The sequence below is a fragment of the Chiloscyllium punctatum genome, chromosome 5, assembly GCF_047496795.1.
Source record: "Chiloscyllium punctatum isolate Juve2018m chromosome 5, sChiPun1.3, whole genome shotgun sequence".
NCBI classification, from domain to species: domain Eukaryota; kingdom Metazoa; phylum Chordata; class Chondrichthyes; order Orectolobiformes; family Hemiscylliidae; genus Chiloscyllium; species Chiloscyllium punctatum.
In genome coordinates, this window is record NC_092743.1 from 20,761,472 (window position 1) to 20,777,133 (window position 15,662).

Below are 15,662 nucleotides of genomic sequence, written 5' to 3' on the forward strand. Positions count from 1 at the left end.
ATTTTATAAACCTCTTCAACGTCACTCCTCGAGCTCCTAGGCTCCAGTAAAAAACATCCCAGCCTTTCCTTATAACTCAAATCCTCCAGTCCAGCAATATGCTGGTCAATCTGTTCAGAACCCTCTACAATTTAATAATATTCTTCCTATAGCAGGGCTGATCTGCTTTATGACTGAGCGTGCATTGAGCATTCACTCACTTGCATTTCACCTTTGCATTTCATGCAAGGTGTATGATTTAAGTAAATGTATGATTTATTTTACAGTTTGCATTTTGAACTAGTGGCATGTGGGCTTCGGTCTATGTGTATGTGGGAGTTTAATCATAAACTTTTTCACTATTTGTGGAACCAGAATTTTTAAAATCCAGTTTGAGAGAGGAAGTCCATGTGGTGATAATGAGGATTTGTTTGATTGGAAACAGCTTTACGTCAGAGAGGTGATGGCCTAGTAGTATTATCGCTAGACTGTTAATCCGGAGACCTCGGCACCCAGGAGACCCAGGTTGAATCCCTCCAATGGGAGACGGGTTCACTAAGTCATTTAGCAAAGGAAACCACCATCCTTACCTGGTCTGGACTCCATGTGACTCTGGACCCACATAATATGGTTGGCTCTTGACCACCCTCTGAGATTGGCAATGTATGCTGAACTAACCACCCTCATCCCACGAATGAATTAAAAACAAAAACAAAGTGGGCAAAGCAAATAGTGAGGAAAATTATTTTGCTTTCCATTAAGACAGGTTTTTTTGGTACATTGTGGTAACGTCACTGGGCTAGTCACCCAGAGACCCAGGCTAATGCTCCAGCAACATGGGTTCAAGTCCCACCATAGCAGCTGGTAAAGGTTGTATTTGATTAATAAATGCGGAATGAAATGGTAGTCTCAGTGAGGTGACCATGATTGTCATAAACACTCATCTGGTTCGCTAACCTCTTTTAGGAAATTAACTCTGCCATCGTTACCTCCGTGTGACTGCAGCCTCATAGCAATGCGCTTGACCCTGAACGATCCTCTGAAATAGTCAAGCAAGCCACTCAGTTCAAGGACAATTAAACCATTTTAAACAGTGTACACAGGCTGCCGGACTGCTGTCTTAAAAACTAGGGCTGTATGTAACTAGGGCAACAGGGTTAATATTGCACTCCTCAATTGTGCTCCAAAAATGTACTTTTGACAAATGGGTTATGTGAATCTTAAACTTTTCCAACTGCACTCTGGTGCTAAGGAACCTCACTAATCCTTGGAAAATGGTAGAAAATTGCCTAATTTTCCAAGAACAAGATTCCTTATTTCTGGTGTGCAGCCAAAAACATTTTTCTAAAGGTTAAGACCCTACTTAACAGATTGGAATATTCCTTTTGAGCCCTTAGTCAGATTGTGCCATACTCACTCCCAAGTCACAAGGATACACAGCCTTCATCCTTTCAGTCTGCCAACCAGTGGCAGTCTCTGCGTGAGATTTTAAATGTGACTCACCACACGACAATGTCCAGTCCTTGATAAAAGGGATTTGTTTCCCTCTGATACTTGAGGCAAGGTTAGGATCCCCTCTATCACAAGAGAGATGTCAAACCACAGGGAATGTATGAATGTGGAATGTTGGTGGGCTAGCGTGGAGTAGGAGTTTTCCAGATCCTATTAATTCATCTGTTTTTCGACGGAACTAGTCTCCTAAACAGTGCACACACAATTTGTAATCTTCCAATGCACTTATAAGGCAGCAGGGGAGTCATAAACAGACAGCTAAAGGAAATACTTGGAGGATTAGTCACTCATCAGTGTCTTCCACTTCTCTAAACAGCTTCATTTTTTTTACAAAGCAACAGAAAAGAAAAAGGCACACTTCAGTTGAAGGAGGAGACACCTCTAGAAGACTAATCTTGATACTACCCCACATCATTGACCAAACAATGGGGTTTAAAGCGAGTAACAATTTCTCTAAGGATATGTAGGGTTTTGGGGTGCTATAGCATTGGCATACAATAAAACAGAGTTAGTAACTAAATAGTTAATCATGTTATTGTAGGGATCAAGTAAACAGTGTACATTCAAGTATACTTCAATTAATGTCACGACATTTGCATCAATATTGGTTTTCTTTTGACTTTCTTAATTCATTCATTGGATGTTGGTGCCGCTGGCTGGTCCAGCATTCATTTCCCATCCCTAATTGCTCAAAGGGCAGTTAAGAATCAATCACATGGTTGTGGGTCTGGAGTCATGTATAGACTAGATAAGGATGGCAGACTTACTTGCCTATAGGACATTAGTGAACCAGACAGATTTCTTCAGCAATTGAAGGGGTTGCACTATCACCACCAGACTAGCTTCTTATTCCAGACTTTTGTCGGATTCAAATCCCTGTCCCACATTGAAGGATCTTTGTTAGTTATTCTCAAAGCTGAAAGCAGGGGTCTGAGGTGATCAGAGGAAGGGTCAGAGTGGCAAGCAGAGTGGGAGAGGAGGGGCAGGTGTGGGGAGCAGAGAGGGAGGGGGAGGATGGAAATCAGGTCGGGAGGGGCAGGGTGGGGAGCAGAGAGCGAGCAGGAGGGTGGGGAGCAGAGGGGGAGGGGCAGGGTGGAGATCAGAGAGGGAGGGGGAGGGGGAGGGTAGGGATCAGAGAGGGAGGGGCAGTGGGGGTCGGGATCCAAGAGGGAGGGGCAGGATGGGGATCAGAGAGGGAGAGGGAAGGGGACGATGGGGAGCAGGGTGGGGGGGGGAGGGGGAGGGGAGGGGCAGGGGTGGGGAGCAGAGAGGGAGGGAGAGGATGGGAATCAGGGTGGGAGGGACAGGGTGGGGAGCAGAGAGGGAGCGGGAGGGTACGGAGCAGAGGGGGAGGGGCAGGGAGGAGATCAGAGAGGGAGGGGGAGGGGGAGGGTGAGGGGGAGGGTGGGGTGGGGATCAGAGAGGGAGAGGGGAGGGGGAGGGTGGGGTGGGGATCAGAGAGGAAGCAGGAGGATGGGGAGAGGGAGGGGAGGGGGAGGGGAGGATGGGGAGCAGAGAAGGAGTAGGAGGGTGGGGAGCAGAGGGGGAGCAGGAGGGTAGAGATCAGGAGGATGGGGAGCAGAGGGGGAGCGGGAGGGTGGGGAGCAGAGAGGGAGTGGGAGGATGGGGAGCAGAGGTGGCAGGGGGATCAAAGCAGGAATAGGTAATGGGGCTTGGCTGAATTCTCTGGCCACCATAAGTCTCTTGAAACACAAGCCCCTACTTGATCGACAGCTGTGGCTGCAATTCCAGCAAGGTTTGTTTACACCAGGTACAACGGCTCCAAGTGCGTTGCAGTTTGAGCTTTAGAAATTTTTAATTATCTGTACTATTGACACTCTTATTGGTCTGCAGTAAGAACTTTTTTTTAAATACTAGTGAAAACCTATCACTGAATGACTTCTTTTAAATACAGAACTGTTGCTATTGAGTTCATCACGTCTATATGGTATATAGTGAGTGAATGGCTATAGGACCATGAGGGTCTACAAGAGGGGGGACATTAGGAGGGCAAATAAGTATAGAAAGTGGTAGATAAGATGGCATGTATGGAATTGGCAAGTGTGTAGCTGACCTGAAAATGTTTATCTCCACTTTCTTGCCTTTTCCCCATTATCTTTCAGCAATTGGAATCCACTGGAATCAACTCTTATCCAAACAACAAGCTTTCCCTTCAGAAGGGGAGATTACCCACAAGGTGATGAATGAGAAGTGAATCCTACCTTCACTCGTGAGGCAGACCCTGGAACCCGGAGAATTCCTTCAGCATCCAAACCAGTTTGTTCCATTCTTGACAAAAGCTAGGACAAGGAATTATTACATATTTAATCAACTTTCATGATGGCAACCTAGTTAAGCCGAAGTCACAAGCCATTAAATCACCTCATCAGCCCCCAGACTCAATCTCAAGTCTGTGTGGTTATCTCTATCACCAGGTCCACTTCCTCCCTCCACCATAACATAGTCCTGCCTCGGCTCATCTACTGCTAAACCTCTAACGCTTTAGTTACCTACTGACTATTTTAATGCTCTCCTAGCTGACCTCCTACCTTCAAAATTTAAGCTCACCCAGATCTCTGTTGCCTTTATGCTAACTTGCACTATGTCAGGTTGACTACTACTCACTTATAGACATTGGTAACTTATTACAGATTTTAAAAAATGCACAAGTTTTTAAATCTCATCATGGTTTTACTCCCTCTCTCTCTCTCTCTCTCTCTCTCTCTCTCTAGGCCTACTTGGAACTTTATAAATACCTTGCTTTAGTAAACATCTCTCTTACATCCTCCAGATAAGAATTCTCACTGGGATGGAGGAAATAAAAATCTTCATCTGTTTAACACATAGACTAAGAAAGGTCACTGCTTCTGTAAAATAAAACTCGACCCGAGTGACTCATGCAATAGGCCTTGTGCTTTCTTGTGTTAATGATCCTGAACAAGTCAAGTCCTCACAGAATATCCACATCAGTTAACTCCGCTTTTGCCAATCCCCTACTCCCCCACCTGATAGCTTTACATTTAACAAAGGGACCCACACAAAACACTAAGGACAATGACGTGCTTGCAGCCCACTAAGTGCTTCTCTGCTGGGTCCAAGCCAGGGATAATGCTTTGTGACTTAATTGCTTAAAAGCTTGGATTTGCTGCTTGCACCCCAACACTCACTCTAACAGCTGAACTGCCAGCTGCCTGCACATTTACAAGGCACTCTCTTTCCAAAAGCTATCAGCAGTTTTGCAGTTTATGGTTTGCACAGTTCCCTTCACAACGCACTACCTAAAGACTGATGCCTAAACTGACTGCTGTGCTCCAACGATTGGACTGAGGCCTGGACAACTGAGGCGCCTGTACTCATCCTGACTCGCAGATTCAGACCCTCATGGGAGACAAGGTCAGCATTCCATTTTCGAGGATGCTGCAAATCTTAGGTGATATTTGGGCTTGGCACAGTGGCTCAATGGCACGGTGGCACTGCTGCCTCACAGCACCTGGGTCCCAGGTTTGATTCCAACCTCGGGTGACTGTCTATGTGGAGTTTGCACATTCTCCCAGTGTCTGCGTGGGTTTCCTCCCACAGTCCAAAGATGTGCAGATCAGGTAAATTGGCCTTGCTAAAATGCCCACAGTTTTAGGTGCATTAATCAGAGGGAAATGGGTCTGGGTGAGTTATTCTTTGAAATATCGGTATAGACTGGTTGGGCCGAAGGGCCTGTTTCCACACTGTAGGGAATCTAATCATTATTGTCCCTTCTGTGCTCATTAGGTAATCCATTGGGTACATGCATTCCTTACTTTCAATGCAATGCCTGGATCAATTTGCAATGCCTGGTGATGTCACTAAAGGCAGGAAATGGACATAGTGACCATCAGATAACTCTAAACTAAGTGTCGCCGTGGTATTATCCCTACCTCTGGAATGGAGGCTCGGGTTCAAGTCCCGCTTGCTCCAGAAGTGTTTAGTAACATCTCTGAACAAGTTGATTTGAAAAATAGGTTAAATTTAAAAAAAAACTCCAAACTAAAATAGTTTTAACCAGAATATTAACTGGGGCACATTACAGAGAGCAAATTAAAGGATAATGAAGTTTTTTTGATGCACAGTTTTGTTGAGAGTTCACTTTCAAATGTTATGGAACAAATGGAGCTATGAAATCAAACAGAAATGACTCAAAAACAAATCAACTCCGTTTACAGCCAGGAAGAAGCATAAAATGTGTCCAAGATCACATGCTTAAACCAAAATGTGGGTCTTTCACTTCAATAAAATAAGAATCGACAACGTGAAAGTCTGCGCATATCCATTAATATCTTGTGACAGGGCACCCCCTCCTTGACCATGCCTGAATTCCACACTACATTATACGGTGATTCAATGTGAAGAACTAATACTCCGATTTCAATTCAGCCAAAAGTAGCTCTTTGAAAAGGACAACATCTATCAATAATATAAAAAGAGACCATGTTTGGCAGGAGGTAAAGTCAGAAGGATACAATAGCAAACAATTTTCTGATCGTTCAATCTGAATCAGTGAGAGATTAAGATAACACAGATTGGGTACTTAATGACTGCCTCATAAGTCTTAAAGTTAAAGATAGTCCTGCATACAGCACCGGTCCAGCTGGGGAGGGGAAATGGCAGCTGGATCACAGCCAAGAAGATCACTCGGGAGGGGATTAAACCACTGCATTCTACAGAGGCTGTTTCATTTCAAGCACAGAGAATACCGTTAACTGTAACGTGCACCCTAAAAGGCAAGTCATCACATTTAATCCTCTCTTACAGTTTTACAGAATGCATATTATTCTTCAATGCAGATGTCAACATTTGTAATTTTCAATGGTTTGTGTGATTTATTGAAACTCTCTGCACTTGAGTCTTGCGTGTGTGCTCTATGCATAGCTGGATCCTCTCACTATCACCCTCCACAACACTGGGAATTATCCCAGCCCACGTTAATCCACCATTAAAAATCGAGCATTCCTGCTCAACATATTGTACTTACTTTTTGAAAGATGAGAGGAATTTTTGTCCCTGGAACCTTCTTTTGATCGTTTTCAAGCAATGTTGTGAGGGGAACACCAAAGGGACCCGTTTCTGTAACGAACAAAGAACTTATTAAAACACATATCGCCTCACTTTTCCAAAATCAGCAGCAGCAGTAACATAGGTTTCGAGGGTAATGTCATGCAGTCCCATGAAAATACAACGGCCTCGAGTGAAAGGTCTTTGGGACAGCCTTCAACCGCTCTGTATAAACAATCCCAGACAGACAGTCTCTAGTTCAGGGGGTTTCCATTCAGCCCAACAAAGAGCTGGTTACACTAATCCTATTTTCCAGTTTTTCTAGCCCCGGAGGATATGGCAATGCAAGTGGATATCTAAATACTGCTTAAGTATTCTGTGTTCCTGACTCTCACCATGCTTCGAGTGAAAATGAATTCTCCTCAACTCTCCTCTTACTGTTTTATCTCTTATCTTAAAGCTATTCCCCAGTGGTGATCGACTTCTCTCTTAATGGAAAACAGTGCCTTCCTATCCACCCTACCTCTGTCCCTCATAATCTGATCCATCTCTATCAGGGGTTCCCCTTCTCAATCGTCAATGCTCTACCACCTCTCACTCGTGGCTGTCTCGTTCATTTGAGAATTGGCACTGGATAGAGATGTTAATTTATCCTTTGTGCCACTGGTCACGAAGTAAGTAAAACCAATAAAAATAAATTTAAAGCAGATCTCAGAAGATATCATTTCCTCAAGAAGTTATGCACAGTGAGTTGTTGAGTAAAGGTGAGAGGGATCTGAGGGACAACTCTTTCACACAGAGGGTGGTGCATGTATGGAACAAGCTGCCAGAGGAAGTAGTAGAGATGAGTACAATTACAACATTTAAAAAACATTTGGGTAGGTGCATGGATAGAAATGGTATAGAGGGATATGGGCCAAACACAGGCAAATGAGACTAGTTTAGTTTAGGAAACCTGGTCACATGGAGTTGGGCCGAAAGGCCTGTTTCTGGGTTGTATACTTTTATACCTCTACTTGAGACTCCTGTAAAGTTTTGACCATTCAAGGAGTGTGGAGATTGGGCACGGAAATGGGATTGAGCTCAACGATCAGCCATAATCACATTGAGTGGCAGAGCAGGCTCAATAGGCAATATTCCTGCTCTTGTCATTTCAACCACTCAAATAGAGTTGCAAAGGCAAAAGATATTAGAAAAGAAAACATAACTGGATGTAAAACAAGACAGTAGTGATATAGAAGCTGTTGGTCTTTTGCCATTTCTTATAGTCCCCAGTTATTTAGTGTATCCCTTTCCCAAGGCCTTTAGAGAGGACTCATACTACTATTTATCTGCTCCATTAGCAAATGGCACTCAACCAACCAGATCAAAAGGAATGCTAAATAAGCACAAATGGTTAAAAGCAACACAAGCCTCGAGACTTATAATCCTGAATGTACTTTGTGCCTTCTTGCAGCATAATGAAAAGTTATGGATAGTATCGAGGAAAACTCACCCTTTGCTTTCACCTTCAGAGTCCTGTTCCTCTTCAATTCTATCCCAAGTGCATCGTAGAAAGTGGTGATCTCTATCAGAGAGAGGTTATGGATTTTTTTCATATCCTGAGAGGATAGATCTCCAATGCGTGTTAGCCCCAGCCTATCCTCCCGAATGGTAAATTTCTAAAATTGCAATCAGAGTCAAAATCATTAGCTAACTTCCCATGTGGGAAAACACAACTTCTTTTTTGATAAATTCACCTGTTTTACACTGGGATTTAAGTGATGAGTTAGCACATGGCATGAAATGTAGAGCACTGCTACAGGCACATGTGTGCATGGAATGGTGTGCCAAATGTTCTTGGACTGCCATCCCTAGACACCATGGGCTGTACCTCAGGCTAGCAATGGGCTCCGCCACACTCAAGTGTAAATTCTGGAAGTGAGCCTGCCTCTCAGCCAGCTTGCCAGATTTTAATCTGTCGAGCGATAGCCCTTTTAATTAGCACGAGAAAAGATTTCCATCCAGCTCCGAGGTGGCCTGCCAGACAACATGGCGGCCACTGCCAGCACTCCAGGTACTACTGACCAGCAGAAACAGACATTCAGGTTTCAACACACCAGGTCCTCTCATTGGGCTCAAGTCTGTCCTGCTGTCCACTATATCACAGCATCAATAGAATTGATGCTCATTGAAGTCTTCATGATTCTAATGAAATCTTCCTGGTGAAATCACAGCAGGAGGCAAGGGCCAATGAACCATCAACAGGTGCACCAATGGCACAGTGCACTAAAATGGGGAGGCAGTGTATTAGTAATGAACTAGTAATCCAAATCCAGACCGTTGGGGTAATGCTCCAAGAACATGGGTTCAAATACCACCAAGGTATATGGTGAAATTTGAATCAATCAAAATCTGGAATTAAAAGTTAGCCAAATGTTATAAAAACCTATCTGGTTCACTGATGTCTTGTACAGAACAAAATTTGGCATCTTTACCTGGTCTGGCCTACATGGACTCCAGAACCAGAGCAACGTGGTTGACTCTAAACCTCCCTCTGAAATGGCCTCACAAGCCACTCAGTTCAAGCAGTAATTAGGGACGGGCAATTAATGCTGGGTGACAGCCACACCAAGTGAAAGAACTTTTAAAAACGAATGGGCCGACCCATCAGATGTGGGCAGCCCATAGAAATGCAGCTTCTTGTTATCAATTTAAAACAAGACAGGATCAAAATCACTTCATAAAGAGGAAAAATCATTAACATATTCAGGTCTAGGCCATTCTTTAAGTATAAGAAATTGTTTTTATCCTGGTTGTGTGTGTCCTAATTGGAACAGGTATGGCTGATCTTTGCATAGTAAGGTACAACACTCTCATTTTTCACTCATGCAGACTCTGACACTTCCAGTGATGGTATTGCTAATAAACAGATCCATATGTTATATCTTGGATCTATCGTATCTGGGCAGTGAAATTAGCTGTAAGCGAGCAGAGGCTTTATTAACAAGATTTTATGCGAAGTTTCATTTCTCAGCTTCAAATAGCTTCTTATGTGACAATTTTGATTGATAAATTCTTAATCTCACAAGGAATTAAGTTATACAAGGACAGTGCGGGTAAGTGGCATTGAAATGCCCATGATCGAATGGTGAAGTGGACTCAATGGGCCGAATGGCCTTACTTCCACTCCTATGTCTTATGGTCTTCTTTTCATTTTTCTCTGTCTGCAATCAGGCTTGACCAATCAAGCACAGTGAGCATTGATCAGTTATCAGACTCGCTCACTCAAACACTGAGCAATTTAATACAGCAGCAATAGCAACTCCACTTTAGTAGCTGCAAAGTAGTTGAGATGTCCAAGTGGTCTCGAAAAAAATTACACAAATGAAAGACTTTCAATAGAAAAGGCAGAAAATATCAAAATCGCTTCCTGCAAATAATATGGTGTTCCGTTAAAATATGTAGAGCTTGAGAAATGTTTCAACAACTATTATTGCCTTAACAAAGTGCAGGAGGAAAGTACCTCCAGAGTTGTCCATTTTTGTTCAAAATCTGATTTGAGTATTTGAATGGAATATTTGAGGTTGAGGTTTGCTTTGCACTCAACTAACCCCAGCACACCCACACCATGTTTAAATCCTGAGAAACCACATAGCTAGTGATAAATTTGCTGCATTAAACACTTCAAGCACTCTGTCACCCTTCTCACTTACTGGTAATATCGCACTGCTGGGCCGCTTTGGAAAGTTGTTTCTACATTGCTGTTCTTTCTGAGCTGCTGTTAGAGACTCAGAGTACGGGATGTCCCAGTTCAGATCCTCCGTTATTTCTGGGCTGTTTTGCTGGGTTTCTATTTTCTCACCACTCTTATTATTCTCTGAGGAAACAATAACGTGTTGGTATTAACAATGCATAAAACTTAGTCACAAACTGTGTGAAATATTTACCTGTTTAGATTGGTAGTCTGTTCCGAATTACAAAGTATGGAACAGAGTTGATTCACAGACATTATGTACTACTACAGTTGCAAGAATTCTTTCCACTTTAAGTTGGGTGGAGAACCTCTGCAGCAGTATGTTCCTGTCACCCTTACAGAAGTACAGGTGACATGGTACCTCTCCTCTGCTAGGCTGTGTGGGTTCTGCATAGGCACGATGCCAGTTATGGACAGAGATGAAGAGGAATTACTTCTCTCAGGACATTGTGAATCTGTGGAATTCTTTATCACAGAGGGCTATTGAGGCTGGAGCATTAAGTATATTCAAACCTGAGACAGGCAGATTTGAAGAAAAGACAGGAAAGTGGAGTTGAGGATTATCAGATCAGCCATGATCTCATTGAATAGCAGTGCAGACTAGATGGACTGAATGGGTTACCTCTGCCATGGTAGAGGACAATTAAGAGTCATCCATATTGTTGTGGGTCTGGAGTCACATAAAGGCCAGACTAAAGGAGGACAACAGTCTTCCTTCCTCAAGGGAGTCCTCATGAACCTGATGATGGTCCAGTTGTCTTACCATCATCTTTAAAGATATTGGCTTATATTGATAGAACATTTTTAATAAGTGAACTAAATTGTTGTAACTGGATATGAGCATCTATCTCTAGATCATTAGCTGAGCTTCATAGCCAGAATACTACAACAGCCTAGTATAATACATTAATTACACAGAGTCACAGCATCATAGAGATGTACAGCTTGAAAACAGACTCTTTGGTCCAACTTGTCCATACTGACCAGATATCTTAACTTTATCTAGCCCCATTTGCCAGCATTTGGCCCATACCCCTCTCAACCCTTCGAATTCATATAACCATCCAGATGCCTTTCAAATGTTGTAATTGTACCTTGAGGAAAAACTGTTGAAGTGATTTAATGTTTAATGATTTGGAAATCCCCCCAATTTTATATTAGCTGTATGCAGGTTAAATTTAAAACAGTTTCCCGAGGTCAGATTTTAATATCTTTGGTTCAGCAGATGTCAGGAAGTCCTGATTTGGTCACTTATTAATATCCTTAAAAAGACAAGTGATGTACTGGCCTGACTGGTATTTTTCATAATTCATGAAGAAGAATAATGGCTCCATTATTCAAATAGTACAATGGTCAAACTTGCCATTCTAGCCTAGGTTAGATTTTTCAGCTGATCAAACAGGATGGATCTTATCAACAGGGAGAACAAGATTTTGAGACACTCTGAAAACAAGCCAGAAATAATATCACTCTCAGAGCTACTCAACTGATCTTCAGAAAGCAGCATTTGTTCTATCACAAGTGGCCAGATGATTCTTTTTATCTGATTCTGTACAAGTTCATCCTAGAACAAAAGGTTCCATTTTAAATGTTAGACTGCTTTCCGTCCGGTACTTGAGAAGGTTCTCCACTTGTGCATCAAGGCTTAATAATGCATTCAGATAAACGGGAATAGGCTGGATTTTATAAGTAGAATAGTAGGAAAAGAAACGTTTGATGATTCATTTCGAAACAATTTTTATTTTAGCCCTAACAGTCACCTGATGAGATTGGAAACTAGCCTGAAGTCCAGACTCAATGCTATGGTGAGTGTTTTCATTCTCTGTTTGTGGATGAGATAGTGACCAGTTGTACTGAAATCAAGCTGCCCACATCAGGGTACTTTTATCCTTTGCTGTCTGAACAGGAAATCAGTAAAGCTCATCACCCAACCCAATAGAGCAGGCAGCGTGAGTAACTGACAGGTGATCCTTTCCTCCCAGGCGGTGAACTGGTGGAAGGATCAAAAATAAACCCATAGAAAAAGGAAGGATGGGTCATTACCTTCAAATCATGTCGGAAAACCATTCCCAGCTCCTTGAATCAATGGCTGGATTAGTTTATAGAATCATACAGTGCAGGAAAAGGCCATTTGGTCCTTTCTACCTGTGCTAGTTCTTCTGAACTGCTCATCACTAGAATACAACCAGGAACAGATCTAAATATTTCACAGATCAATCTGATTAAACAAGTTGATGTTTTTAAAGTCTCCAACAGTGTTATAATACTGAAGTTTGATTCTGATAGGTCAATGGTGGACACAATTGTGAAACTTTAGCTTTATGTTGGGTTAATAATGATTGCCATAAATAATCCTACTGCAGGAGGGTTCCAACAGTAGGGCAGATTACACAAAGAATAACATTCTAAACAGGCTGCCAATGAATGATAACTCTTAGCTGGCTGCTACAATATTTGTTTAATCTTGATCATTATCATTTCTCTTGTACCACTTACATTTTGTTGGTACAGTTTGAGTGAATGTGATATGCAAATTAGGATCAGGAGTGGACCAGACATGACTTCATAACTTTAAGTCAAAACACAATTCCAAAATCAATTTTTGCGACACTTTGAAATGTGCAAAAATGGCAAAGATTAATAACGGATGCCAACTGAGATAACTATCTAATTGAAAACAAAAACCCATTAGCTCAATGTGCATCAGTTTGTTTCATCGATAAGTAGGCAATGTTTGAAGCATGCAGTATTACATTTATTTCTCCAAATGAGATGCCGATGTTATTTTCTTTCCGTAATTCATCCTGACCTACCAGTTTGCTCCCTTGCAAGTGGCAACATATGCTGGGAATCAGTTTGATGATTACAAATAGCCCAATAGATTCTCACTCCTCATTTATTATTTATAAGTCAAGAGTGTATCAGCTGGAATTCTTAACATAAGGCACATCATCATTAAGCACAGCTAATGAATACATATCACTAGATAACATAGATTACATAATAATGCAGTCATTATTTTGTTAGACTTTAAATGTGACAGACCTGGATTTGTGTCTCAGTCCAGGTGACACCTGCATCCTGTGGACTTTCAGGAGCTTTTCTGAAACCTGGGCTTACAAGCACACTCCTCATACCCCTTCTCAGTCAGTGTCAATGCTCCATCTCACTCCCCACGGCCCATCACTACCTAGGTGTTATTTATACCACCACATACTCACCACAATTATCGTATGCCCATTCCATACCATTTCCCATCCACTGCCCATCATATACACGTTCTTAATACCAACCCATGCCACCTCTACCACATCTATTTATACCCCTTATGCCCCTCAAATGTCACCTAATAGTTCCCTAATACTTTCAGGTATCCAATATAGCCACTTACCCAAATTTACAATAGCAAGATGTCTTTGCAATGAGCATTAAAAATAAGAAGCTTCTAACAATCTAACATTCTAACACATTTCACACAGAAAAATATTCGTAAAAGTCATTCAAAAATGTAAACTACCTAAACCATCAATCCATTGAAAAAAATTTATCTATGCATCACATTAAAGACAGGTTTAATAACCTCCTAAAGTTGATAATGAAACTGTGACCCACACCTGGAGATAGAGGTTTTGAGCAAACGTTTACAACACCTTGCCAGCAGTTTTACAGATGAGTGTCCCCAAACCCCCTGGGTATCCGTCCTACCACCTTCCCCAATTCTATGTCCCCTCCAACACCCAGCAACAGGCAGTACCCTGGTTATGAACAGCTTCTATTCTTCAATCGTTTGGCAAGTCGACTTGTACGCAAGTTGGAACTCAATGCCAAACAATACAAAGCAGCCATTTGTATGCAATGGGAACGTTCATATGTCCGATCTTTATAATTATATCCCTGTATGGGGTCATGTTCCTCAGTAAGTCGGACGTTTGTAAATTGGGCACCCCAGTAATTTTAAAGGGCGATGCAAGGCCTGGGGCAGGCCACTTGCCCTCATCCTAATTGAGGCCATCAAGTGGCCATGATCAATCAATCAATATAAAGCTTCTTCCTTCCTAGCCTGACAGCTGGGGTTCGGGAGTGGGGAAGAGTGGGAATTGGGAATTCCTGGCAGGTGATCACCCCAGGCCTCAAATGAGAAGGGAAGCATCTTCTTCTAGAAAGGTTAGTCTTTTCCAAAGATCTCCCCAGGACATCTCTATCAAGAACACTCCCTCTTCCCACTGATTTCCCACTTCTTCCTCCTGTAATTACCTGGACCTTGACTCTTGGGCTTAGAATGTAGAAACTACAGGAAGTCCTAATTCTGGCACTAGTGCTGCTGGGACAATACAGCTGTCAGCCAATGTGACTGGCCATCAGCTCTTAGGCAGACCCTCAGCACCAGGCAAGGTGCATAAATCCCTTCTTCATCAAGCCTTAAAGAATCAGATGACTAGCAGTTGCCATGATCAGAGATGAATCATTACTTGTCAACTCTTTCAGTGGGAGGCGTATAAATCCTACCATCTAAAATGTTCTCCCTTTAAACCATAACTAAGCATTCATTATAGCTTCAGCTATTACACTCTGGGGTAACGAAACAAAAAGGAAATTGGAAATAAAATGGCCTTTAAAGCTGCTGACGGTGTCCATTTCCATTTTAAAGAAGATTGTCAATGGAATCGTTCAGGTCCTGAGTTTTTTTTCAAAACTTTGAATGTCACAGCAATATTTTTCAAAGTTAATGGTCTCCCGATGCTTTTTCTGTGATTTATTGATGCCATGTATTTTCCCAGCATACTTTCCTGTAGTCTTGAATCCTATATATATCTCCTTCTCCAATGTGAAATAAACTTGAATACTTCTCAATGCACAAACAGTACTGCTCAACTAAAAGGTCAACTTGCTCCTTTAGGACAGACCCTTATGATGAATCATTGCAGTTAAAATGTGTCCACACTATAATACTTCATTTAATGGTAACATTTCAGCCACAGAGACATTTTGACTTGTCAGAATGTTCCCAATTCCTCCAAAGGCTACTCAAAGTCCACAGGATGTTTTATTTTTTAGGGTTTACAAAACCTGCATTGGCACTATAAAGTAGTGGTAGTGTGGGGCTGGGTGATGTGTAGGAGAGTTAATCGGAAGGAAAGATTGTGCAGGTTCACAGTGGGGAGTCCGATCACAGAATAAATGCATTAGAGATCATGGCCACAATACATTCTTGATATAACAGTGTTCTTTAAAGGACTGAAGGGGTTATATTTTCCAAAGAAGATTGAATACCTAATACAGCAATACTCTGTGCTTTTCTGACGTCGCTGGGAACACTTTTCAAATAATATCAGGAAACCTATTCCATAATTTCATTTGTGAAAAGATCACATGTTAAATAACCAAACTTTGAATAATGTTTAACAAATGG

General features: G+C 42.1%; 1 protein-coding gene across 8 annotated transcripts in view; it reads right to left on the reverse strand.

The window, feature by feature from the left end:
* arhgap28 (Rho GTPase activating protein 28) overlaps positions 1 to 15,662 on the reverse strand; it is a 165,018-nt gene that overhangs the window by 22,987 nt on the left and 126,369 nt on the right. For all 8 annotated transcript variants that reach the window (XM_072569888.1, XM_072569886.1, XM_072569887.1 and 5 more), the window contains 4 exons: positions 10,212 to 10,375; positions 8,012 to 8,177; positions 6,497 to 6,588; positions 3,714 to 3,791 (listed from right to left, as the gene is read on the reverse strand). In XM_072569888.1, the coding sequence (XP_072425989.1) occupies positions 3,714 to 3,791; positions 6,497 to 6,588; positions 8,012 to 8,177; positions 10,212 to 10,375 (500 nt within the window). The remainder of the gene's footprint in view (positions 1 to 3,713; positions 3,792 to 6,496; positions 6,589 to 8,011; positions 8,178 to 10,211; positions 10,376 to 15,662) is intronic.